General features: G+C 43.6%; 1 protein-coding gene across 3 annotated transcripts; it reads left to right on the top strand.

The window, feature by feature from the left end:
- Window positions 1-4,878: 4,878 nt before the first annotated feature.
- WRNIP1 (WRN helicase interacting protein 1) lies at window positions 4,879-27,826 on the top strand. Of its 3 annotated transcripts, XM_004432168.3 has the most exons (7): window positions 4,887-5,920; window positions 8,284-8,475; window positions 9,953-10,194; window positions 20,725-20,954; window positions 25,218-25,373; window positions 26,420-26,499; window positions 27,087-27,826. In XM_004432168.3, the coding sequence occupies exons 1-7, from the start codon at window positions 5,093-5,095 to the stop codon at window positions 27,360-27,362; spliced, it is 2,004 nt and encodes a 667-aa protein (XP_004432225.2). In that variant the 5' UTR covers window positions 4,887-5,092; the 3' UTR covers window positions 27,363-27,826. The 3 variants fall into 3 exon arrangements, with proteins under 3 accessions (XP_087294042.1, XP_014644267.2, XP_004432225.2); XM_014788781.2 differs by lacking the exon at window positions 26,420-26,499 and having other exon boundaries at window positions 4,884-5,920; window positions 27,087-27,288; XM_087437916.1 differs by lacking the exons at window positions 25,218-25,373; window positions 26,420-26,499; window positions 27,087-27,826 and adding an exon at window positions 24,232-25,211 and having other exon boundaries at window positions 4,879-5,920.

Genomic DNA, 27,826 nt, shown 5'->3' on the forward strand with positions numbered 1-27,826 from the left:
TCACTTCAGACACCCGCCTCAAGTCTCAGGGAGCAGCTGCACTTCTCACCAACCAGCTACAAATTTGGGGGTTTCCATGACCCCCTCAGGTTTGATAATTCACTTGAATAAATCATAGAACTCACCAAAAGCACTCTACTTGCAATTACAGTTTTTTAATAAACCATACACACAACGCAATGTCTGGGAGGGTTCTGGACACAAGGCTGCCATGCCCTCTCCCCACGGAGACAGGGCTCATCACCCTCCCACCCATCGGTATGGTCACCAACCAAGAAGCTCTGCTGAGCCTTGGTGTCCAGAGTTTTTATTGGGGTTTCGTTATATAAGCACGATTGATTAAATCACTGGCCATGTGATTGAATGCAATTTCCAACACCCCTCTCCTCCCTAGAACTGGCTGGCCTGAAGTTGCAACCCTCTAATTACATCATTGGTCTTTCTGGTGACCAGATCCCATCCTGAAGCTAGCTAGGGACCTACCAGGAGTAACCTAATCGGCATAATGAAAGCTTTCTTATCAGTCAGGAAATTCCAAGTGTTTTTGAAGCTCTGTGCCACGGACCAGGGACAAAGTTCAGATATATTCTTTTTATACTACAAGTATCATTTGAAAATCACTTAAAACTAATAAAAGAGTTCAAAAAAGGTCAAATATGAAAAAAATCAATGCATTTCTTTTACATCAGTAAGACCAGTAAGAAAATAGAACAATTACAAGGTCTTATTACAATAGCAAGAAAATGTATACAATTTATTAGAATAAACTTAGTAAGAAATGTGGCATAGATTCCAGAGGATACAAGGGAAAGTCAGGCAAAGAAAGGAGCGTGAGCTTGGGTTAGGGGAGAGGAATTGCAAAGCAGGAAGGAGAGCAGACAACCACAGGGCCAACTTTTAAGATGGTGACTCCAGATGTCAGGAATGTGCATCACAGTGGGACTAACTGGACTCAAAATGTCCAACATACTTGGGTATGAATATGAGGGTGCAAGAGGATGCCTGGAGGTTGAGAATACCAGGAGGCTTATTATACACCTGAAGCACTGCGGCCAGTCTGACACTTCACTGGTGGCCGCTGCATAGAGGGCTTATTTGAGTCACCCACTGAATACACCATCCCTGCTCTGACTCTTGGGAAGGAGGACAGAGAAGATGCTTACACCGCTCAAGGTAAAAGGCCAAGGCCAGCTGACAACAATCAGGCAGTGAGGTACTACAAGAGAAAATTTAAGCCTAGGTTTTATTGCTTTACATTGAGCTCATTTCCTGCAACTTTATAATAGAGTTTAAATTTATTTGTATTTATGCTGATTTAAAAAGAATGTTCAGTTTGTTTAGAAAAGCTGGTGTGGTTTATTCATTTCATTCTTCTACCATCACGATCTAGTGGAGAAAACTTTGAACTTCAACAGAATGAGTTAGGGTTGAGGAAAAAAAGAGCAATGGAGGGCTTACTGTGTGGCAGGCACTGTACTAAACAAGTTTACATTTATGATATTTAATTCTCACAACAGACTGTGAGGAAGGTATTATTGTTCCTCTTTTAGATTTGGAAACTAAGTCTGAGAAGTTAAGTTGCTTTCTCGAGGTCCCACTGTGGCCAAGTCAAAATCAGATATTTGAAGTCCAAGTATAGTGCCCTTTTCACCTCACGGGACAGCCAAAGAGCTCAATTTTATTCATGTATGTGACCATGGGAGTACTATATATATAAACATATATGGATAATTTTGTCTTTTCTTTATATTTTTCCTTTTTCTTATATATGTAATATATATATGAGCAAGGCACATGCCTAAAAATAAAATAGGATTATACTGTATAAATTAGTTTTGTGTCTTCTAATTTTTACTCCATATTACATACTGAATATTTTCCCATTGAAATAAACACTTTTGAAAATATCTATTGGTAACAATAAAGACAGATATAGAATTATATTTACATGTAAATAGTGTAATCTTGAAATGCATTTAAAAAGACTGGAAGAAAGTGCTAAAATATTAACAATGATAATCTCTGAGTAGATTTTCCATAATAAACATGTATTATTTCTAAAAAAAAAATTTTTTTAAGTCTTACATTAAAAGAAAAGACATTCAGGAAACTTCACAGTTGTTGTCCTGTTTGTTGTCATTATTTTGAAATATATTGCTTGTGTTAGGGGTGACTATATATGTAGGGGTGTCCATATATTTCTATAAATGTTTAAAATTAATGCAGCATATTACATTTCCATATTTAGTAATACTTTCCTTCAAACGCTGTTTTGAGAGCAGCCCTAGAACCTGAAGGGTAGCAGAATATGCCATACCAAAAGATGCCACTGAGGCATAAGGATTATTCTGAGTTAAAGGCAATTGAGAAGCAGCAGATACAAGAAAAGCTCTCTGCTCTCCCACCATTTGCCTAAAAGAAGCACATAATTTGTAAAGGTGTCCCCCTCCCCCCTCTACCAGGAAGGATGGAAGTCCACCAACAGAGACAGCTCTAGACCCTTATCAGCCCAGAGATGGCACCAAAGGAATCTACGTAAGAAAACTTCACCAACTAGCCCTTATCTTCCCTTAGTTCCCTCATATATTTACCTTCCCACAATCTGCCACCCTTGAAACTCAGTCTTTTTCCTTTGTTTTATCACTTCTCTACAAATTTATTGTTCTTTTGTTCAGATGCTATATAAGCCCAAGTCCATCTCCAAGTATTCCCGTATGTACGAGTGCTGCATGTGTTAATAAATTTGTTTTTCTCTTTTTAATCTGTCTTTCATTAGTTTAATTTACAAGGCTCCAGCTAATAAACCTAAGATGGGTAGAAGAAAAAGACTTTGTCCCTCCTCCACAAACCTCTTCTCAGAGTACTTGCTTGTGTGATGTTCCCGGGATGGGTAGTCTGGGAGATAAGCAAAAGGCTATAAAAGTTCATAATCCTCCATTTTTGCACAATTTCAATTTATATGATGGCCAAAGAATAAAGATTCTTTACTTAACTCATTTTTGCTTACCTTTTTTGTTAATCTCATTTTTGAGCCTAACATATCTAGTTAGAAAAACCAACAAGAAATCAGATTTCACTCCTTTTAACAATTGCCAGGAGGTTGGGACACATACGTTACATCCAACTCCAAGTGAAAAAATACTTCTTTTGCCCTTTCTTTTATTACTATCCCTTACCTAATTCTAGTTCTTTGTGAGTCATTCCTCTTTTTGTAAAATCGTCTCATAAGAAGAGGCTTCTAAAATCCTTAGGTGTTTGCTTTTGGATAAGTTCCGAGGAGATGTTCTTGTGCAGGAGATGAAGTAAAAATCCCATTTTTGTCAACTTTTAGATAAATTCATTCTTTTGTAAAATTCTTTCATTGTGTTTTCATTCTTCCTTCTCTCTCAATTTATTTCCTTCTTCTAAATACCAAAAATGCATGTTTATGATACATTTTTGAAGGAGACACTTACAGAAACCACAGAAAATGGTAATCCTATCATTCAAAAATGTAGAATACCACACTTATGTTTTAATCTCTTTTTTTTGATTTATCATGGGCATTATTGATGCCGGCCCTGATATCAGGTCCCTTATGTTAAACCCAGCGCATACAGGGTTAAAACCAAAAGCACTCGTCCCCTTTCCCTGCTTCTCTAAGTTACATTCATGTGTAAATATTGGTTTTTAAAAACCTTTGTATCTCTGAACTTCACAAGGTAAACAGAAGTTACAAATTGTTGAAAGCCCAGGTGGCCTCATGCTGGGCTCACACTGAAGTTTTGGCTAATTACCAGTTCTGGAGTTTTGTTAGGGGGAAACTGATATCCAGAGACTATCAAGAACATGAGGCTTCCCAGACCCCAACTCCTTGGCTTCCTGACACCAGAATCCACCCTCCACCACAGAGACAGACAACCAAGGACACCCACCCTCGGATTCCCTTATCTCACCATCGCCCTCCCCGCAAGCAGCCGCAGAAGGCCAGACGCAGGCTGGTGGGAAGGCGCCCACCAGCAAGGCCACAGGCTGCCCCTCCCTACAAGCAGCCGCATTCCTCCCAACCTTTAAAACCCCTTGCCTCCCATCTTTTGGGGAGAAAGGATGAATTTGAGGGCTCACTCTCATCTCCCATCTGACGTCTCCCGAAATAAAAACCCTTTCCTTGCCATAAGCCTGGCGTCCAGTTTTATTTGGCCCCTCTTGGTGGCGGGTTTGTGTCCGGTAACACTGTCACTGTCTATAGCGCAACTTGAAATGCTTGGCTCACATCAATTTACTGCTATGGGGGTAGATACCAACTAACTTGAGGAACCCTCGGTTAGAATTGTCTTTCTAATACTGAACTACTCAACAGCAGACGTGAGCCGATCATCCAAGTGTGCGCTTCCCGTTAAAGGCCCTTGGGTAAAAGGCAAAAAGTCTAAAAGGGCGTGAGGTGCGGCATTCTATTTGCATTTCTCTGAGCACTACTGAGGTGTCCATTTTTTTCACACGCGCAATTGCTTGAATTTTTTCTTTTGTTCAGGTCCTTTGCCCAGTTTTCTATTGGAGCGTTTTGGGTTTTTTCCCCATTTCCCTTTAACTACAAACCGCCGTGGGCCTCCTCCCAGCCCTTCGCCCTCCCTACACGCCCGCTCAGCTTTCCCGCTGCGGGAAGCCGCTGTCCCAGGCGCAGGCGCGGAGCGTTTCCGCGGGGGCGCTTCTTTCGCCACCGCGCAGGCCTACGCGCCCGCAACCCAGCGGCCTCCTGGGCCGCTCACAAAGGTGACTGGTGGCGCCGGCCGGAAGTGGACGCGCGGCGGCCGCGGCGAACGCCACGGACTACATTTCCCGACAGGCCGCGCGAGACGCTGCCCCCGGCGGCCGGGGCGAGCGACTGCGGACAACTCTTCCCGACGCGCCGAGCGAGGCGCGGCCGGCGGCCGGCCGAGGGAGGACTGACGTGGGGAGCTCCGGACGTGAGGCATAGGCGGCGCCCTCCCCCGGCCCGCGCGCATCCTGCCGCCTCCCCGAGCTAGGGTCGCGCGGCGCGGGGCCTACCGGCGGGCATCGCGAGCCCTCGGCGCGCGCAGGGGCTGCTGCGGCCTCGCGGGCGTGGGCGGCCACCATGGAGGTGAGCGGGCCGGAAGACGACCCCTTCCTGTCGCAGCTGCACCAGGTGCAGTGCCCCGTGTGCCTGCAGATGATGCCCGCCGCGCACATCAACTCGCACCTGGACCGCTGCCTGCTGCTCAACCCCGCGGGGCACGCGGAGCCCGCGGCCGGGCCGCACCGCGCCGGGGAGCGGGCCAAGGGGCTCTCGCCGCCCGGCGCCAAGAGGCGGCGGCTGTCGGAGAGCTCGGCGCTGAAGCAGCCGGCCACCCCGACGGCGGCCGAGAGCAGCGAGGGCGAGGGCGAGGAGGGCGACGACGGCGGCGAGACCGAGAGCCGGGAGAGCTACGACGCGCCGCCCACGCCCAGCGGCGCCCGCCTCATCCCCGACTTCCCGGTGGCCCGCTCCAGCAGTCCCGGGAGGAAGGGCTCGGGGAAGAGGCCGGCGGCCGCGGCCGCGGCCGCGGCGGCGGGGAGCGCGTCTCCGCGCAGCTGGGACGAGGCGGAGGCGCAGGAGGAGGAGGAGGCGGTGGGCGACGGCGATGGCGACGGGGACGCCGATGCGGACGGCGAGGACGAGCCGGGCCGCTGGGATGCGGACGCCGCCGCCGCCGCCGCCTTCGGGGCCAGCGGTGGGGGCCGCGCGCACGCCCGGGCGCTGGCGGCGGAGGAGATTCGGCAGATGCTGGAGGGCAAGCCGCTGGCCGACAAGATGCGTCCCGACACGCTGCAGGACTACATCGGGCAGAGCAGAGCCGTGGGGCAGGAGACCCTGCTCCGGTCCCTCCTGGAGACGAATGAAATCCCCTCGCTCATCCTGTGGGGGCCGCCGGGCTGCGGCAAGGTGAGTGCCGCCTTGGCAGAAGGGTTCCGAGCACTGGTCTATGCGGGTCGGGCGAGGATCTGATGGTCAGAGAGCCCTGGCACAGGCCGCCTCTGAAGACTCGTCCCGTCTCCCCTGGATATTGAGGCCTAAGAGTGCAGGGTCTACAGGTGAAGTCTGTGATGGATGTGAAAAAGGCACAGCTTCCCAGATTCGTAAGACGCATTTTCTGGTCGTTTTCAGAGTGAAAATATCTGCGTTCATAGGTTTGCAAGAATATGTGGACTTTTAGAGTTGATCTACCTTTGTGTTGCAGCACCACAGTAATGAGCAAATTCTCAGGGAAACAGCATGCTACAAATTGCAGAGAAACATTTGTTCCGTTTGTAGGTATATGGATTCAGCTTTGAAAAAAATAGTCGAAAGTCTTTTTATGTGTGTTGTGCTTCTTTCCCCTCTTTCTAGCTGTTCGTCTATTTTAACAGACTCATTTTTATTTATCCTTGAGACTATATTTAACAAGACTAATATGAAAACTTTTCCCACTGCAAGTCATTTTCATCTAGCCGTTTCCATAAGTGTCTTCACAATGCCTGTACTTTAGGGAAGAAACATTGGTGCATTTTGGTGTCCAGTTCTATATGTGCTTTGTTAGGAATTAGCACAAGTCCAGAGGAGGGCAATGAGGATGTTGGAGTCTGAAAACATGTCATTGGAAGAACACTTGAGAAACAGTGGAGGAGTTAAGACTGAAAGAGGAGGCGGCTCAGTATTTAAATATACGATTGTTTTTATCCACAGGAAGAGGAAGGGGAATGAGCACCAGTGAGCAGAAGACAAAATTCAGGATCCGAGTGTAAAGGGACTATCATAGGTTTGAGGTTCAGACTCTTTAGCACACAAGGGCTGTTAGGATTTTTCTCCAGTTTTTCTTTCCAGCTTCATCTCCCACAACTTAATCACACCTCCCTTTACTCCAGTTCCTGGAATACATGTTGTTCGTTTTGCCTTGTTTGCACTCGTACTTTCCCTTTGGCCAGGAATAAATCAGGTGTATCCCAAACAGTTTTTTTTACCATGGCGATGGATTTAGTTGTTACCTCATTTAGGGGATTGAGCACGGACATTCTTATTAAGTGTCCGTGAACTCTTTACATAAGATCATGAGAATGGCTGATCACCCTGTTGTTGGTGGTCCCAGATGGCAAGAAAAACGTCCATAGAGAGATGAGTAGGGTGACCTGTAGAAGATGCTGGGCAAGAGATTTAGTGGGCTGGCTCTCAGTGTAGTGGGTGGTGATCAGTCGTAAGCCTGGGTGTATGTGGCCTGGGAGCCCATAGGCTGGGATTTGCTGAAGCAACAGCCACAACAGCAACTAGAAGGATGTGCAACTATGACATACAACTGTCTGCTGGGGCTTTGGGAGAAAAAAAAAGGAGGAGGATTGGCAATAGATGTTAGCTCAGAGTCTTCCTCAGCAAAAACAGGAGGATTAGCATGGATGTTAGCTCAGGGCTGACCTTCCTCACAACCTCACAAAAAAAAGAAAAAAAAGCAGCAGCCACAGTATCTACTGTTGCTATACAACTATTAGAAAATGAAGTGCAGCCTTTCTGTTCATTCAGGAGCACATTTGTCTCTCTCTCAAACAGTCTTCCTTTTTCTTTATTCCCATTGTTACTACTATACCGCCAACAATGATAATAATAATAATGTTAATAACAGCATATGCATATTTATTGAGCACCCATTAAGTGCAGGCACCGAGGAGTGTTTTCTTGGGATCTTTGTTGTTTTCTGGTAAGTACTAACATGGTCAAAGTGCCGTGGTTTCATCTACATCCAGAGTAGACGTTCAGAAGTGGCAAGCTGTCATCGTAAATACGAGGTAGTTGTCATTGGTCTTGCAGTTCAAAGGCTCACTCTCCTTTTCTAAGCTGTACTGATGAGCTTCCAGTTGTGGAATTGATTGATTCTGTGGTTCTGCATTTCAGTTCTACACCTAGTCCTTCAGCAGTAATGCTTTCTTGGCTGGAAGCGGTCACAGCTGTCACCCAGGCTCTGCTAATTCAAGACAGCTGCTCTCTGCTGGGATTCCAAAGATCTTAGAGTCCCCAAAAAAGGCATCAAATGGGGTTAGGTACAAAGGAGAAAAGGTCAAGATTAGCCTAAGGTTTAGCTACTTTCCTGTTTTATTTATACCTTTTGTTTTTTTAATTTTTGAAAACGTGCTGTGGTGTTTCAGATTGTATCTGTGCTGCTAAGCATTCTTCAGAGTTCAAGTTGCTTGGAAATAGTGCTTTTGCTGCTTGTGTTAGTACCCGTGGGTGCTTTTCTCTCTGTGTCTGATCATCTTTCCAAATTCTTATGTCATCTTTTCTAGACCACTCTGGCTCACATCATAGCCAACAACAGCAAGAAACATAGCATAAGATTTGTGACACTGTCTGCAACAAATGCCAAAACAAATGATGTGCGAGATGTCATAAAACAAGCTCAAAATGAAAAGAGCTTTTTCAAAAGGAAAACCATCCTTTTTATTGATGAGATTCATCGGTTCAATAAATCTCAGCAGGTATATTAACTTCCTTCTACCTTTTTGGTCATTTTGAACATTACCTAGAATATAAAGAAGGTGAGATCACTTTGAAAAGCATAAAGTACTATACAAATGCTAGGGACCTTTGTTAACCATTATTCACTCTGTCTACAAAGAAGCTCTCAGCCCATCTCCTTTGAGCTAGTTTCCCCACTTTTTCTTAGTGTTTTTTGGTGACAAGAAAATGCTTTCTCTATGTAATAAATGAAATTGTTGGGCTATCTCTGAGCTGTACATATCAGAAAAGCAGCTTTGGATCAAGTTTGCAATTTTCAGAAATTTTTAATCTAAATATTAGGAGTCAGTGAACAGGTTAATTGATTTTAAGATCATTAATGTGTTTTTAACTTCTCTATAAAGTGTTACTTTTTATTTTCAAAATTAAATAGTCTGTTTTCTGTATCTTCCTGCTCTTGTCAAGGTGAATGTTACAAGATTTAATCATTACTACTTATTTAAATGGCTTTCTGAAATAGAAGTAAGAGGACTTTTTATAGACAAAGCCACTTTTGTATTTTTCCTGAATAAACATTAACTTTTTTTTAGTTATACTTTTTTTTTGATATATTTGTTGCAGCTTTTAATCAGAGATAGACATATTTTACAAAACCCTACTAAGCTTTTTTTTCTGATTTGAATCTTTGACCAAATAGACCCTTTAGAGTTCTGACTGGCTGTTAGCACTCCACATTTCATATTGGGCCATTTTTTCCCTGTAAGACAGCATCTGGTGGTTACATATTCACTGATACATATTTACCAAGTTTGTTAGGAAGAATAACAATATGATTGAGTACTTGAAGTGTAAGAAGATTTTGGAAATATTAATGTTTTTGTGTTTTCTTAGACTTCTGTAAATAAATAGTTGCTGTATTTAAGCTATGTGTTAGTTCAGCCTTGGGATAGAAGATACTTTTCTAAGTAAAGAAATCTTTTTTTTTTTTTTTTTTTGTGAGGAAGATCAGCCCTGAGCTGACATCCATGCCAATCCTCCTCTTTTTGCTGAGGAAAACTGGCCCTGGGCTAACATTTGTGCCTGTCTTTCTCTACTTTATATGGGACGCCGCCACACCATGGCCTGACAAGCGGTGCATCGGTGCGTGCCCAGGATCTGAACCCGGGCCACCAGCAGCAGAGCGCACACACTTAACTGCTACGCCACAGGGCCGGCCCCAAGAAATCATTTATATTGAAAGTAAATTAGAATTCTACCTGAGCTATTAGTCTACCATTAAGAGAGTAGGCTTAGGCATTGGCATTCCAGAAGGTGTGTTTTAGGCTTAAAAAGGATGAATTGTGCTCTCCCCATGTTGCATCCACATTCAGTGAATATAAAGCTGCTATTCCTGAACTCAAAATTAGAAAGAGGAAGGAATGGATAAACAACTTACATAGGATTCCGCAGGTTGTTGTTGACTGGAATCAATTTCTTCTGTTTTCCTCCCATGATTAGGACACTTTCCTTCCTCACGTGGAATGTGGAACAATCACTCTGATTGGGGCAACCACAGAAAACCCTTCTTTCCAGGTCAATGCTGCTCTTCTGAGCCGCTGTCGGGTTATTGTTCTTGAGAAACTTCCAGTAGAGGCAATGGTGACTATTTTAATGCGAGCGATCAACTCATTGGGAATCCACGTCCTAGACTCCAGCCGTCCCACTGACCCTCTGAGCCACAGCAGCAACAGCAGTTCCGAGTAAGTTGACTGTGGGCAGTATCTTAGGGGCACCCACCTCCCAGAGAGTTCCCTGGCAGGGAGCCAGAAAGGGCTGGACAGCAGTAAGGAGAGGGTGGGGACAGAGAAGAAATGTTGGTCTAGTAATGAAAACAAAAGAGGAGGGAACTACTCAATTATACCAACAAGTATATCTTTGCAAACATTTCCTTTCTTTTAAGATGCATTTTATAGCTTCTAATGGGTACATCTGTAATTCTTCAAGCTCTAACCTTGCCTTGCCTGTTATGTTAGTTCTCGGGGGTTTGTTTTTGTGTTAGGGGTTTGGTTCTTTTCCCAGCACACACTTTTTAAAGGCCTGGAAGACTAATGGAAATCTTATTATTTTCTTTCATGGAGTAGACAACTTACAAATCTTTTGAGATTTATACTCAGATTCCAATTTCTTTTTTCCTCCAGTTTACTCTTTTAAAAATATTAAGTAAAAGTTAATGTAAACGTTACCATAAAATTCTTTAAATGTTTTCAGAATGATTTTTCACACTCTAAAAGTCAAACTCAGTTCCATGAAAGTAAAGGAATTGTAACCGAAAGTTACGCAGTAGAGGTTGTCCCTTTCCTTTAGGTAATCCATTTCTGTATCTTGAGTGCTGCGTAAGTTCCTTGATACACAGGGTATATATCATGGATAATCAATTAGATTTCTTGGGTCAGAGGTTCTCCTTTGTTTATATTAGAATATATTCTTCAGATGTCGTTTATTCATGTGTCAGCTGAAATAACGCAGTGGAACATAATCTGGTCTGATGAGAGGCTAAAGCCTGGCTCTTGATGGCTGTGGGCCCCACAGCTGCTAGTGCCTGCCCTGAGGCCAAGTTCTGGAGCCACTCTTCTGTGAGGATTAAAGTCCAAGACGTTGTTTTAGACTCAGCGTTTAGGTTTCAACAGTCTCTCCCTATGTGTCTGGCCCAAGATGTTGTTTTAGACTCAGCGTTTAGGTTTCAGCAGTCTCTCCCTATGTGTCTGGCCCAAGACGTTGTTTTAGACTCAGCGTTTAGGTTTCAGCAGTCTCTCCCTATGTGTCTGGCCCAAGACGTTGTTTTAGACTCAGCGTTTAGGTTTCAGCAGTCTCTCCCTATGTGTCTGGCCTCCTGTTTGCTCTTGTCTCAGATGTAGGGGAATTATGCTGTGCCTCCTGAAAGCCCTGAAGCATGGCCAGGGGCCCCGGGAGGATGAAGGCGCATCCTTGTAGAGTAGGGATGGGGTAGCCGGCAGAATTGTGGCTAACAAGAAGTGTGAAACCTGTGGGTATCAGTCAGGTGTGCTCATACTTTGGAGCTCTTTCTGTGCTGGGCCCTTGTCAGGGTTGAAAGGGTCTATTGTCAGCTCCTTTTATCTAGTGTAGCTTTCTTTTGAACAACATTTTCACTACAAAACTCATATAACCAAGTGATAAAGAAAAATTGAAAGAGAGGGGGAAAAATCCTAACATTTTTCTGTGTATTTTTTTCTGTGTACTGGTTATCTACAACTTTATATCCTATATTTCTATTTCTCTAGGGTAATTTTATTTCATTCATGTCATCTTGTTATAGCATTGTTATTCAGATACCGTCAGGTTTTTTCCGCTCCCTGATCGCTGCCATGCCATAATTTAAGTGAAGTGAGAAGGACAGTAGAACCATGATGCTCATCTTAAAAAGGATTTCTGCATTTTAATAGGATCCCCGGATCATTTGCATGCACCTCAAAATGTCAGAGGATCAAATGAAAGAATTAAGATTTCTTTAATTACTGAAACTGAGAGCCTGGTATAAAAGTGAGCCAGTGATTCTTAATGTGCTAAAATTACATTTTAGTCAGAGAAAATCTCCCATATCTAATAGATTGTTTACTGTTTCCACTATCATTCATTTAGAATTGATCCTAATTATGACTTCTTTTCATAATCTTGTTTACTTTCTTGTATCTCCTACCTTCCTGGAAGGGCTTGGAGGATAGGAACTTGTCCTTCTTGTTCATATCCCAGCACCCAGCACCCTGCCTAGCATATAATACATGCTTAGTAGATGGTTTGTGAATGAATAAATCCTAGCTTTCAATATGAGGGAAACAGTTTAATTTTTTTATAGTATAGTCCAACATAAGGGATGATTGCCTCATTGTCTAGGTATCAAGAACCTTTTTCTTTAGTACCATTGCCCAATCAAACTATAGCAGCAAGCAGAGTGAAATTAAAGATTTTTCAGCTTAATTAATTGGTCTCCGTGTTAGCAATTCTGACAAGAAGTTCAGTTGAGAGATATCATAGGCCATAGAAAGAATTCTTAGATTATAAGTGATTTCCTAGTACCTGGCCACCCCAATTGCTATGGATAATTAAAAGTGGATTGTGTTGTCGTTCAATTTTAAGTAAAATTTTACTTTCAAATCCCTATTGGCTGGCATCAACTATATGTGCATTCTTGTGGACATAAATTAGATTTGGTTGTGTTAATCTAGTTGGAAGGAAGGACTTAACCCCAAATAATTACTTTCTCTCTCTGGGAAATTTGCATTTATATTTTTATGTCATGTTTTGGTGCCCTAGATAGCAACTAGAACATTTACAGAGAAATCCCAGACTGTTTAAAGCTGTGCATGAGAGGAGCTGAGCAGGTGCTGGATCTGGAAACTAATCAAGCTGGTGCTTACACCATTCTTTATTTTACTTGAGGAATTGTGAATTCTCGTATAGTATTATAGTATACACATGTATGTGATAAATTCCCAATAGTGTGAGATAAAAGTGTTCTTTTTTTGTTTCCCTATATTTATTTATTCAGTATAAATTGAAGGCCCTGCCTGTGCCAGGCATTGGCTGAGTGTTGAGAAACACATTCCTATGCCTTTAGAGAGCTCAGAGTGTGATAAAGAGATGGATAGTAATTGGCTTCCAGTGACATGCTCTGACTGAGGTATGCCCAAGGAACAGTGGGATATAGAGAAGAGGCATCTAGAATATGTGAAATCAAATGTTTCGCCTCCTAGATGAGGGGATGCTGAATTGAATTTTGAAGGATAAGCAGAATTTAGCTAGATGAAATGGAAAGCTCGTTTTGGCAAGGGGGTATAGGATGTGAAAGGCAAGGTGGTAATAAATAACATGATCCGTTCATTATGGCTGGATGGAAGAGTGGGCATGAGAAAGTATTGGTCAGTGAGGCCAGGGAGGGAGGCAGGGCCAGATTATGAAAGACCTGTGTTCTAAGTTAAGAAAAGTGATGTGGAGAGCTGTGCGGAACCATAGAGAGATTTTGAGCAAGGGAACAACATGCTCAGATCTACATTTAGGAAGATGAGTACAGCGTTGGAGAGGGTGGATTGGAGGGAGTTGAGGCACCCCACCCCCCACCCCTGGGACAGCAGGAAAATCAGGAGGCTATTACAGTGATGCTGAAGACAAGTGACAAATACAGATGCCTTGAACAAAGGCAGGAGCTGCTCTGAGAAATCACGCAGTCAGGTCTCTAGGCCTGAGTGTGAGGAGGGAGAAAAAGGAGTATCCAAGATAACTCTCATATCTGGTGACTGGGCAAGTAGTTACACTTTTGAACAAGAAAGATATCACAGGAGGAGGAGCAGAGGAGGATGTGGAGTTCAGTCTGGGACTTGTTCAGTTTGTGGGGCCTCTGGGTGATTGATCTGGAGTGGTCCCATTAGATAGAAGTCAGGAGAGCAGTAGAGAGGTTTGAGATGGAGATTTGGAGTCACCAGCATTTCAGAGATAGAAGAGCCCGTGTGTTTGAATAATTCCCCTGGGAGAGAGCTGAGCCAGCAGCTAAGGGCAGTAAGTTGAGGACTTGTCACCATTTATTGGGTGGGAGAAGAGGAGGAGCCCAAGGAGACAAAGTCTGGAAAGGCAGGAGGAAAACCAGAAGGATGCCCACAGAGAAGAGCTTCAGCAAGGAGGGAGTGTTCAGCATTATTGCACCAATTAGGATAGGTTTGGCTGCATATAACAGGCAAAAATCAAATTAACTACAGCATAAACAAGATAGACCTTTCCTTCTCATGTCAAAGAGTCTAAAGGTAGACAGGTGTTAAAAATGCAGCTCCTAGTCAGCTTCACAGTATCGTCAGGGACCTGGGCCCCTGTCTTTCTGCTCTACTGCCTGCAACACATGGCTTCTACCTCATGCCCCGGGGTGGCTGCTGGAACTCTAGCCATTATATCTGCATTCCAGGCAACAGGAATGAAGAAGGGCCAAAGAATAGCATCTTCCTCCCTCTCTTTACTACTTCCCAGCTTTAATGAGACATCTGCAAAATAGTACCATGGGGATATGTTCTAAGAAATATGTCATTAGTTGATTTTGTCATTGTGCAAACATCATAGTGTGTACTTACACAAACCTAGATGGTATAGCCTTCTACACAGCTAGGCTGTATGGTACTAATCTTATGGGACCACTGTTGTATGTGTGGTTTGTTGTTGATCAAAACGTCCTTATGTAGCACATAACTGTACTCTATACTCAATTGTGATTTGTGTAGAGAAAAGATAGACGTCAGCTGGTAATTAATGTTGAACTATCTGTACCCGAGTTCCTTTGGTTTGTATGGTAATCAACAGGTTTCACATATTTTGCTTTCTAAGCGTTTTGGTCACATGGTGCAAACAGTGAAGCATGTTATCTGTGCAGTCGGTTAATTTTGGAGGCCAGGGAAAAAATCCAGGGTCTACATCGTCTGATGGGCTTGTACTGCTGAAAATGAGAAAGTAAACTAGTGTTTAATCACCCCGCGGTACTTGCTGCTTTGAGGGATTGCGGATTCCAGATCATGGAACACATGCATATTCAAAAATACCCCTAAAGAATCAGTTGTTTGTGGACTAGATAACAGTGTGTAAGTTTGTGGATGTGAGGAGAGTGAAATGAGAAGCTGTAATTGTTCTGTTAACCATCTAACTAGGCAGAGTTCCAAGAGTTGGTTGAAAGAGGTGAAGTGGCTTCTGTCCTTGAGGTAAAGGTGCTGCGGCTTGACTCTGAGACCGGGGCTTGTGTCCAGTCATCTTGCGAGGGGAGCCCAGACAAGATGGCCCCAAGACAAGATGGCTTTAGGATTGTTTCTTGGGTTTTGTTTTTGTTTTTAGTAAAAGTTTGGACAGTTTTGCCTGCCTTTTAAAAATGATCTTTTCTAACATTGAAGAGAAAGAAGGGTCATGGAACAGCAGAGTAGAAGACACTGATCAGAATGAGTTGTGGTTTTAGAGTGGGTTTTAATAATTTTCTTTAAAAATGTTTTAATATAAAGAACAAAAGGTACCTTAACATACATTTTTAAAATGATGACATAAAAACACTGGCAACCAGAAGCATAGATCTCCTGGACCTTGTATTTGTTTCCTGTGGCTGCAGTAACAAATTACCACAAACTGGGGGGCTAAAAGAACAGAAATTTATTCTCTCACAGTTATGGAGGCTCCAAGTGTGAAATCAAGCTACTGGCAGGCCACTTTCCCTCCGAAGGCTCTAGGAGAGAGTCCTTCCGGCTTCTGGTGGATCTTGGCATTCCTAGGCTTATGGCAGCATCAGTCCAATCTCTGCCCCCATCTTCACATGGCCGTCTCGTCTGTGTCCCTCTGTCTTCTCTTTTGCTGTCTCCTATAAGGGCGTTTGTCATTGGATTTAGGGCCCACACGTGAGATCCTTAACATAGTTCCATTCACAGGCCACATTCACAGCGGTAGGGGTTAGGAGTGGACTCATCTTTTGGGGCCACTGTTCCTCCCACTGCAGCCCACCAGGTGTAGAGTGTAGTGTAACTAAGAAAGGTGTGTGCCTCTGGAGGGTTAAACAGAGAGGGGCATCATCTGTGAAGTGTGTCCTCTCTTTTTGGAGAAACTGAGTTTTGTTTTGTTTTGTTGTACTTTCCCCCTGGTTATCGTGGAAGCAGCAGAGCCTAGGGCTGCGCCGTGAGGATCTGTAGTTCTAGAGAGTATGGTACTGCACAGTCTGAATCGGTCGTCCTCAGTAATGACAAAAATAGCTAACATTTCTTGAGTTCTCATGATGTAGCAGGCACTGCTCCGAGTGTTTTACATGTCTTATCTTGTTTAATCCTTTTCGAAGTAGGTGTCATTATCTCCTTTATGTTAGATGAGAAAACCAAGGCACAAAAAGGTTAAATAATGTGCCCGGGATCACCCAGCCTCAACAAGATGGAGCCAGTTTTTGAAGGCCTGTTTCTAACTACTCAGCTGTTGGAAGGGATCTGGGTACCAAGTTAAAAGTACTTAGGAGCCAGCCCTGGTGGCCTAGTGGTTGAGTTCAGTGCACTCTGCTTCAGCAGCCCAGGTTCGGTTCTCGGGCATGGACCTACACCACTCTGTTAGCAGCCATGCTGTACTGGCAGCCCACATACTAAAAAATAGAGGAAGGTTGGTGCAGATGTTAGCTCAGAGCAAATCTTCTTCAGCAAAAAAAAAAAAGAGTACTTACTTTAAAGTTAAAATGCTACTGGTGAGTATTAAAATTCTAACCTTTCTCTATGTTTCTTCATGTAAGGGCAACACTGTATTAATTTGTAAAAAATTAGGGACAAAAGAGTCCCATCTATAGTTTAGCAGTAGTGTCTTTTAACCAGATCTGCACATCACACTTACCAGGGATGCATTTTGAAAATACATGTGCCCAAGGTCTGTCTATGAAGATTTCAGAATCAGTTAATCGGTGGTAAATTATACACAGAGAATTTTAGGAAGGTTCTCCATAATCTGACGCACAACTCTTGTTGAGAACCACAGGATAGCAGTTTTTACCCTGACCATGGACTGTTCCTTTTCCTTAGTGAAACACTGAGATTCACGGGGTATTGTTTTTTAATTTAGGGAGAGAGAGTTTAATTGAACCATATATATTCTTTGTTCTGCCATGACGTAACAGGTATACTTTCACAGACTTCACTCCTCCTCTGATTTAAACATCCAGCCATCTAAATAGAATCCTCAAAATCCCAATATCATTCACCAGAACAACAATGTGCAGAAAGATTCAGGGCCTTGAAAGAAAGGACAGGAGGGAGCTGTGTTTACAGCATGCTTCCTGTATTCCTGTTAAGACCAGAGCATTTCTCTCCAGTTAGGGAAACGGGCTTTCTTAAGTCTTTTATCTCTAGGTCTTATTAATTAGCATAATGATCTTTTCCATTGCACTAATTTTTACCATTTTTTCCCTTATTATGGAACAAACTTTTTAATCACATTATAACAATAGAACTATCTATTATTTCTCTATAGGATGCTATGAAAGTTCAGATACTCTATCCACAAAGTAGATTTTGCCTCATTTAATTCTATTCTAACTTTGAAAGTTACTTTCAAATGGAAAACATTTTATAAGTTTATGCTTGCATTTAAAAGTAATGTTAAATTCTCTGGAGCAGGCATAATACTCTTTCAAGATAATTTGTGCAGTAGTTACTATTTGCTGGGGAGCTTTGCAGATAGCAATACAAATATCCCTTATTTCATCATTCTTGGCATAAGCACTCTCCTCTGCTCCCTATCTTAAGATCTCAAGGTATTTTAACATATTTTATTACTCCTCAGAACCTGAGTAATGTAAACTGGGATTTATTGGGTGGTAGATAGAACCTTTTAAGCATTCTATACAGTGTTCTTACTAGTGAATTTCCATTTGGTAATTTACTTTTGTGACCATTTTGAGTGCCGTCAGCAGTCTCCTTTTGTTACTTGAACAGAGTTGCTCACAGATTCATTTGTGTTTAAAAATACTCACTCATTTTGAATGGGGGTAAACTTGGAATGTGGATCATATCGAAGGGGAAGAAGAATGGAGCAGTGAAACCACTCAGGTCTGGGTTGTTGTGGCCCATGGAGTCCCCTTCCCCATGACTCCAAACCTGATTAAAAAGAGTGAGAACAGAACAACTTGGACTTGGGTTAAGAGTTTAAAATTTGAAGGAAGCATCCTATTTTCCAACCACATAAAATACGTACTGTTTTTTAAAGGCTTATTCACAGTGTACTGTTTATAAATCTGTGGAGCAGTCTGCTAGTTGGCTTCTCGTAATTAATAACGTCTACTCTCTGACTCTATATGAAGACTAGTGGAAATGGGGCAGTGTAGAAAGCACACGTTTATATAAGGCCACTCATCTTTCCCCTGTCCCAGAAGCACTTCATGCCTCTGGATACGTACAATGGACAAATTGACAGAAAAGGGATAATACTGATGTTAAGGTAATGCAGCAATAGATGACTTTTACCTGTTTGTCTCTATTTTTAAAATTTGATATAATGTACATTTTGTAAAAAAGTAATATTCAGAGTTTGGAGTAGCTTGCTTGTTTTTCAAAATATTATTTAATTGTTAAGGATGCAAACTATCCATGATATGATCCCAATTCTGTTTTAAAAATTAAATATGAGGTTGATGATTGCATGGGTGGATGGATCATAAAGGAAATTCAACAAGTGACTTAGTAACTGTTGTTATCTTTAGGTGATGGAGATAAGGATTCTTTTAATACTTTCCATATGTTATAATATAAAAAAAATAAATGTTTCACTCTGAGATTGTGTGAAAATTGAAGTTAGTCCATTTGTTGTGCAGAAGTTGATTACCTATTCTCTACCAGGCCCTGGGGATACAAAGAAAGAATAAAATGTAATTCCTGTCCTTGAGGTTCATTGTGGGGATGGAGAGAGAGCAAATGTGATCAACAAATGGCCTGCCTCTGGTGATGCCTCAGTCAGTTAGGATTGATTAGGGCTCCAGCTTTACTCCTTTTTCTTCCTGCAGATGATCCTGTAGGCTCTTGGTTGCTAGGAAGCTTTCCAAGGAGATGGCAGGCATTGCTTTTATTAGTTCTGAGGCTCAAATGAGATATTCAGGCAGTTTCGGTTCTCTTTGCCCTCCTCACCCCCACAGAGACACAGAACGTGTGGTAACTGAGCTCTAGGAGTGCCCTTCCCTTTCAGGCACATTGGGTGCTACCGTCTCTGCTCTGATTTTGGTTCCTTCAAACACATTTGCTTTAGTATGTGTTGTCTGGCATTTTCTTCCAAATCATCTAAAGTCTGCTAAACGATATCCGCTTGAGAAATGGTCTGTCACCTTTACAAAGTGCCAGTGATGTGTGTTGTAGTATCTGGTCAGGAAGAGAGGAGAATGGGCCTCTAGACTGTAACCATGGCTCTGGGGCCCAGGCGATGGTCAGGAGTCTGATGAGAGAGTTGTTCATTAAAAAGCTAAGACAAAACAAGTGCTTATGTGTGGTGACAGATGAATAACTGGAAGTCTTGGCTTTGGTAAATAAGGGAATGAGATGAAGCAGTTTTTAAGATGTTAGAAACAGATATTCTATGAAATACTAATTGGTGTTGTTCAAGTTATTCACCAAAGCGAAGTAGTGGGGCTGGGTGTCTAGTAAGGAATTCTGCATATACCTTCGCAGACAAGCTGGGTTCCCTTTCGTGACCCCCTCCCCTCCGCCCTTGGCCCAACCCAGTTGGTGCCTGTGCATTGTTTTCCAAGCAGCTGATTTGGACAGTCCTAATCGACTTATTAATTATTATAGACATTTTCGACTGAAGGTTGGCAATGACATGGGTGAGCTGTAACTTTGAAGAATTATTTTTTGCTGTGCAAATGTGCAGCAGGCAGCTGGTCAAGAATTAATAAGACCCCTCTAAGTAATTAACGTGTTAGGTATCTTGTCTAACTGGACTAGAAATAGAAAATTTTGCTGAATTAGACTTGAAAATGAATCATAGTTAGACCTTGTTTATGAAGGTCCACATTTAGAAATGTGATGGTAATATCCTCGCCTTCAGAGAGAGGTTGGGTGACTTACCCAAGGTCTTAGAGCTAAATTCTGGCAGAATCTTCTGATAGCTAGGCCTTCTGAGAGCCCCGGCTAATGACCTCTTTGCTACTCATGCAGACTTCATGTGATTAATACCCTCTTGGAGGTGCGCCCCAGGCCAAAATCCCTAGTTCTAGATCCTGCTTCTAGATCCTGATGTGCCCAGAGTAACTGGGGCCCTGGGTTGTTGTTTGTGAAATCAGGGAACTGAACTGTGTGATCTGGAGCCTTTCAGAGCTAGCATTCTGGTGGAGGTTGCCTCTTCCCTGTGTGGACAGTGGTCTGAGCGTCCCTGTCTCATCGGAGTGTGGACTGTATGTGAAGCACATGTTCTCCACACTGTAATGAGGCACTAGTGTTTCTGTAGTTTTCATTGTTCTGTAGGGTAGAACCAGAGACACTGCATGTCAACAGGGCCTCTCTAAAACTTTCCATCCCTCATTCATACATGCTTGTGTGTGTGTGCTTATACAGTGAAATACCCTCATGACTCAGTCAGGTCAGTTCTCAGTCTTGAAAATGCTTAACCACATTAACAATGTGAGTTAAGAATAAAGGGCAGAAGCCTTGAACCTAAGGTAGCTTTTTAGTGACCTTGCTGAGACATATGAGTTCGCTGAGAAGTGCTACAGAATGAAGAGTGTGTGACAGTAACTAACACTGGTTGTGTTGTAGGCCCTCGGTGTTCATAGAGGATAAAGCTGTAGACACTCTGGCTTATCTCAGCGACGGGGACGCCCGAGCTGGATTGAATGGACTTCAGCTGGCGGTGCTGGCCAGGTTAAGCTCTAGGAAGATGTTTTGTAAGAAGAGTGGGCAAACCTATTCTCCCAGTAGAGTTCTGATCACTGAAAATGATGTGAAGGAAGGCCTCCAGCGATCTCACATTTTATATGACCGAGCAGGTAAGTAACTGAAATGTAAAAAGAGTGAAACTTTAATGAATTAAGTTGTGTACACACATTCTCATTTCCAAACCTCTGACCTTCAGTTGGGTCCAAAGCATGACCATGATTCTCAGTTGGATCTCCATATTGGTAATAGAATTAAAGCTTGCATTCAGAGCCTGATTTCAAAGACCTAGCTTCCTGGCCTTTAAGAGAGGCACAGAGCAGAAGCTGTCCTGATAAGAATTGAGAGGAGTTTTGGGGTTTGAAATTGCAGGCTTCAAACTTAGCTTATAAGGTAGATATTTTTCCATTCTGATAGCACCTTTTAAGAATACCCACATTTTTGAAAGCTCATACATTCAATTGACAGTAATTCTTGTGATCATTTATAATGGCAGTAAATAATGAGGACTTTTGCAATAAGTAACTTAGTTTTATTAGTTTAATGAGAATTAAAATTCTTAATTTCTAGAGTCTCAACTAAAAATTGTTTACATGGATCTTGATGCTTTTATTTTGCAATAGCTTTTTTTAAAATTAATTTCGCTATGTGCACTTATCTGTTTTTGTAGAACCACATTTACAAATATCACATTTGATACTAGCTCTTATTAAATTCGTGACCTGGCAATATTAAATGTCATAAGCACAGCACATTTGTATCTTTTTATGAAAGGGGTAGATGGTGAAGACAGCATATGATAGATTAGGCTGGACTTCTGGGGCTTAAGTATTTGTGTGATTCTGGATAGAGTCATATTGCAGTAACTGAAATAGAATTTCCACACCTTTAAAAGCTATGCCAGAAAAGGAAGCTGATAATTGAACATTCCAGATATCACATAGGCTGTGCCATGTCTACAATATTTCCAAATACTTTTTGATGATGCAAAGTACTTCTTACTGGATAGAGAAGGGGGTGGGGGAGCTTAAGAAAGACTTTGGTTCCAGGCACTGCCTCCTGACGCGTGAACAGAGCCGCTGTGTGACCTTGGGGAGTGACTGGAGCTGTTCGCCTTAGTGCCCTCAGCTGATGGGGGAGGGCTTCTTAGCACTCAGGACGCGTTGGAGGCGTTGAACACAGTCTTGTCTGCTTTCTGACGTGACTGTGCCTCTCAGCAGGGCCTCTTCTAGCACAACTCAGGGATCTCAGATGGCCAGTTCTCTGTGCTCCTGAATGTCATAGGAATGCTTGGAAAATCTGAAAAGTAAAACATTCTCGATGTGGAGCTTTGCTTTACTTTTGGCAAAATACAAGAACTGGATATATGAACAAAATTCAAAATTTTAAGAGGTAAAAAATATTCCCACATGCTGGACTGTGTCGTTTCTGGGGTTTCCAGCACAGTGGTCTCTCTCCCTTCTTGTAGGTGTCCTAAAAATGACTCTCCATTTTGACTGGACCGACTGGAGCTGTTCTTTCACGTTTTGTCAGACTGTCATTTAATAGCCAAAAAGCTACCGTTTAACATAACATTAGCTAACATTGAATAGTTGAATATTTCATATACATTGTCTTTTTTTTTTAATTCTCAAAATAACTTTAGGGGGTAGCTATTAATATTATCCTCATTTTACAGATGACAGAGCTTGCCTAAGTTCACAGAGCAAGTGGTAAAACTCATCCTCCACTCCAGGTCTGACTGGTTCCCAGGACTGTGTCCTTCCCCACAGCTGGTGCTGCCTCCTTGCCAGCCTCACCCCGTGGTCACCAGTCTGACCGCTGGAGTGCGCTCATTCACACTCACATGCACTCACACACACACAGAGGTTGTCAGACATGTCCAGTCCTAGGGTTCCTACTTCTTGGGGCTCACGTGCCACCTAGGGGAGCCATGCATGTTGGGGATCAGCTTTTCTGTAGCTCTGCTGCCCCATCGGAGGCCGCCTGGGGCCAGGCCTTGAGAACCTATACATTCTACAAGCCCTACACTTAGTGTGATCACACCCCAGCCTACCCCACTGTAGCAAATCTGGTCCACAGTGGGCCTGTAGACACTCAAATACAGTTCAGATCCTAGAGAAGCATTCTCTTTCAGGCTTTGTTCCATAAATAAGGATGGTAGAAGCATTGCCCTGGAAACCTGCTAGCTTATGCTCTTGGGCCTTTTTATAACTCTGGTGAGACACAGATCCCCACCCCCAGGATTTTAACTTTTTCTTTTAATGTCATCTAGTATATAGTTACCCACTTGTGGAATCCAGTAACTAGCTCAGATATTTCTGTGTCAGAGTGAAGAAATTTCCAAATGAGAACAAGTTCTCTGCCATACACTGAGGTCAGGGTTATACATAAATAATGTGAAATTTTAGGTTATAAAGCAGTGTATGATGAAAGCAAAAATGGAAGCTAGCACAGAATAGTATCTGACAATTCCATGTTTCTATAGTGCTTACTCCATTCCAAGCATACGTTACACAGTCCTATAAGCTAGGTGGTCATGTAATGCCCATTGTACTGCTGAGAAACCCAAGGCATAGAGAGCATCTGTGACTTGCCCATGGTCACGTGACTGATGAGTTTGGTGTTCAAACCCAGAGCCCATGCCCGTAACCATACTGCCTTTCAGCGTTGACGCTCAGTAAAGGCCTGAGAAAACGAGTAACCTTTGTGTTGGGAGATGCACTACCATCTCCTTGTTTACATTTGACAGAAAGTGAAGTGGAGGTGGCACGAGATGGCCAAGCCTGTACTGCCCAGTCCTCTCCCCACGTCCAGGCTTTGCTCTGGAGAGTTGCAGAGCACAGGGGCAGAGTGTCCAGGCCTGGGAATGGGGGCTGGGCCAGAACCATGTGGATTTTACCCAGAACACTTTCCCAGCCAGTCTCCATAGCATTGTGATTTAGCTGAAAAAGCCCTGGGATGGGTGACAACTCAGTTTATCCACAGATATCCAGTAGCTGGGCTGAAACCCTTGATCTGCCCTGATGCCCCCCTGCGGTGGGGTGCTCTGGCCCCTGCAGTCAGCGTCTCCGTTCTTTCCTCTTAGGCAGGCTGGCATCTTGTCCTATGCTCTTGTCATCTGAAGGCCAAGTGTCATCTTAGTAGCGTGGTCAGCTGCTGGGCTTGTTACTGGGGCCAAATGCTGTGCAAAAGCAGGTCATGGTCTCATTGTGGACATTGGTGGTTTTGTGGAGGGACTAATACTAATGAAAATAATGCCCCTGCTTTCTGGTGAAGAGGGTGCCCTCTCCTTGAACTTAAGGAAGAGATGATGGGCAGAAAATAGTGAAATGTGTGCAAATGCAAATGTTTAGCTATAATTTTCTCTCCTTAAATATGTTTTTCTAGGGGCCAGCCCGGTGGCACGGTGGTTAAGTGCCCACGCTCCACTTCAGTGGCCTGGGGTTCGCAGGTTTGGATCCCGGGCACGCACTGATGCACCACTTGTCAAGCCATGCTGTGGCAGCGTGCCGTATAAAGTAGAGGAAGATAGGCATGGATGTTAGCCCAGGGCCAATCTTCCTCAGCAAAAAAAAAAAAAAAGAAAAGAAAAGAAAAGAGGATTGGTATCAGATGTTAGTCCAGGGCTGATCTTCCTCACCAAAAAAAAGTTTTTCTAAAGCACATTTCATTGATTTGTTTAATTGACCTGTTTAAAAAAGTGGAGTTAGACCAAGTGGTGAGGGAGAAGGGCTCCAGTGCATTCAGGCCAAGAGCTGTTGGTCCATGTGTCAGTCCTGGGCTCCTGCGACACAGGTGTCCTCACTCCAGGTTTAAGTGACCACAGGCTTCAGATACCAGAAAGGCAGCTGGAAATGACACTGAGGAACAGATGGGCTGTAACAGCTGTCCTTGCCGCCTGGCTCTCTATCCTAGTGGCAGGGTCAGTTTTCCTCGGGTTGACGGTGGGGCACACGTGGGGCCAGAACATCGGAATCCCTCTCCCTCCTCTCTCAGCTGTGGCAGACCCAGTGAGATCTAGGAGGACTGCCTTTCAAAGTGAATGTCTCCTCCCCTGGCCTGGCCTGTGCCCACTCCATGTGGACAACCCCAGGTCTCCCAGCAGCCTACTGCATGAATGGGCCCACAGGCCCTGCAGGCAAGTGCGTGGGGCTGCTCCAGCGTCCCACACCAGTGGACTGCACCTTGCACTGAGCAGCCTGAGGACAGCTGGCCAACCTCACTCTCCTCAGGCATTCCTAGGTCCCCTGTTGGTTCAGGCTTCTTGACAGTCAGCCAAGTGAAATAAGCGGACGGCTCGGATAACTCTCGGTGAGCTCTGTGGCTTCCTTCTTCCTGCCCGTAACGGAGCGGGTGCTTTTTGTGGTGTCCAGGAGAAGAGCATTACAACTGCATCTCTGCACTTCATAAGTCGATGCGGGGCTCGGACCAGAGCGCCTCCCTCTACTGGCTCGCGCGCATGCTGGAAGGAGGAGAGGATCCGCTGTACGTGGCCAGGAGGCTTGTGAGGTTTGCCAGCGAGGACATAGGTGAGTGTGATGGGAGGGCCCAGAGCCTGGTGTTCACGTAGGGTGGGGTGGCATTGGGGAGGGAATGCTGCTGCTTTTTGGCCTAAGAATTTCTTGGTACTGTGTGGGACAGGTAAGGAGAAGATAAGAAGACTTCAGTGTGAACTTAGTGCTTTATTTCTTGTTATCGTGTGTGTGCTTTTGACTGTTGGTGTTCCTAAAGTCACCATTTTCTGTTTCCTCTTCAGTAGTGATTTTCTTACCATGAGTATTGAAATAAAAGAAATATTTTAAATTTGCTTTGCAGTCAGTTGTTCAGGTTTTCATTGACAGCTCCTGAAATGGAGCTGGAAGATTCTGGACACTATATATTTTTTTTTTTTTTTTTTTTGTGAGGGAGATCAGCCCTGAGCTAACATCCGTGCTAATCCTCCTCTTTTTTTGCTGAGGAAGATCGGCTCTGAGCTAACATCTATTGCCAGTCCTCCTCCTTTTTTTCTTCTCCAAAGCCCCAGTAGATAGTTGTATGTCATAGCTGCACATCCTTCTAGTTGATGTATGTGGGACGCGGCCTCAGTATGGCCGGAGAAGTGGTGCGTCGGTGCGCGCCCGGGATCCGAACCTGGGCCGCCAGTAGCAGAGCGCGCGCACTTAACCACTAAGCCACAGGGCCGGCCCAATTCTGGACTCTATTTAAAGAAAAAGATCAGAAAAGCTTTATACTTCTTTGGTGTTAGTAAATGTTTTGTTTATAATGTATCCATCCTTGTGACTGTCTTCATGGCCTTTGCTCCTTATGTTTGTTGTCATCTCTCATTTTTCCTACGAGATGTAGACTTCTTATCCATAAGGAGATACTTCTTGACACCACACAGTCACCACTCAGTAAATATTTCTTGAATGAGCTATTGAGATCAGAGAAAAGTCAGTCCATTTTGCTAAATGGGACTTTTTGGTCAACGAAGTCTTCGAGCAGTGATGGTCTCTGGTCACGGCAGCATGGAGAGTGGTCAGGAAGGAGGTGTGTGTCATGACTTAAACCTCCCTTGTCTTTCTGTGTGTGACAGGTCTGGCAGACCCATCTGCGTTAACACAAGCAGTTGCTGCCTACCAAGGCTGTCATTTTATAGGCATGCCTGAATGTGAGGTAATGTAATCAGCTCAGTTCTTTGCAAAACAGTTCCTTTCTCCTGTGCTCTGTCCCTTTGTGGATTTGAATGTATGTTCTTCCCTCACCGTAATGTATAGGCCCACTGAAGAAGCTGCTTGGCTTTTTAACTCCCATTTTAGAAGCCTTGACGCTAGAGAGAGGGGACCTAGGTATCAACAAGGTCATGTTTCAAACTGTTTTCGAGAGTCTTGGGTTCAGGGGAAGTGCTCAGGGTTTCCTGGGGGCAGAAGTGTTGACGGAGCTGAACAGGAAGTCTCTGCCAGTTCACCCACAACAGAGCAGCTTCATAGTTATCTGTGTTATATATTGGGGTTTTAAGAAAAATTTCATTTAACATAAAGCCTTGAGTTAAAAAAAGAAAGAAAACCACTGGTCTGGTCAACCTCTGGCCTTATGGAGGAGTTTCTTCTTTCTCTCAGAGGTGGTTATCCAGACTGTAGGCAAAGGGGAGATAATAAAAGCATGGTGGGAATCTTTGCAGAACTAGCTAGAGACATCAGAAAGTATCCTCCAAAACAAACTTTCTGCCACCTTCGAAATAAGATGTTTCCTTTTCGTCCCAGGTGCTCCTGGCCCAGTGTGTAGTCTATTTTGCCAGAGCCCCCAAATCTATTGAGGTGTACAACGCCTACAACAACGTCAAAGCGTGCCTGCGAAACCACCAGGGTCCTCTGCCCCCCGTTCCGCTGCACCTGAGGAACGCACCCACCAGGCTGATGAAGGACCTGGGCTACGGCAAGGGCTACAAGTACAACCCCATGTACAGCGAGCCCGTGGACCAGGAGTACCTGCCAGAGGAATTGAGAGGGGTCGATTTCTTTAAGCAGAGGCGATGCTGACTCAGAGGCTGTGACAGCAGAAGGGTGTTTCCTTTTTTTTAGGGAGGGCCAGAAAGAGAGAGTAACTGAAGTGTGAAGTTGTTTGCTTGGTGGAAGTTAAAACAGACCAACATTTTGTGCCAGAAATGTAAGAGTTCCTTAGGTGGAGGCACAGTCACTTCAACTAAATGTGTAACATTGAAATTGTGTTCATTTGCACTCTGTGCAATGGTTATGCTTATGAAAATATCTGGCAGCTTTGTGCAATGATTTAATGTTATAAGGAATTATCTATTTTGTCATAGTATTTAAGTCATAATGTCATTTCAGAATTTAGTTCTGTAGGATTTTTTTCTTTAAAAAATGTATATTCTGGGTAGTTTCCGTTGATAAAAAAATGTAATTGTGATTTAATACTGCATAGTGTTTTGGGTATTTTTTTTATATGCAAAGGTCTTATGAGCCAATAAAACTATTTCAAAGTA

The sequence above is a fragment of the Ceratotherium simum genome, chromosome 13, assembly GCF_057802395.1.
Source record: "Ceratotherium simum simum isolate JZ-2026a chromosome 13, ASM5780239v1, whole genome shotgun sequence".
Lineage (NCBI taxonomy): Eukaryota > Metazoa > Chordata > Mammalia > Perissodactyla > Rhinocerotidae > Ceratotherium > Ceratotherium simum.

Coding starts and splice junctions, on each gene's coding strand:
- WRNIP1 (XM_004432168.3), top strand. CDS start 5,093: ATGGAGGTGAGCGGGCCGGAAGACGACCCCTTCCTGTCGCAGCTGCAC. Junction 10,195..20,724: donor AGCAGCAACAGCAGTTCCGA/GTAAGTTGACTG, acceptor GTTGTGTTGTAG/GCCCTCGGTGTTCATAGAGG. Junction 26,500..27,086: donor TAGGCATGCCTGAATGTGAG/GTAATGTAATCA, acceptor TTTTCGTCCCAG/GTGCTCCTGGCCCAGTGTGT.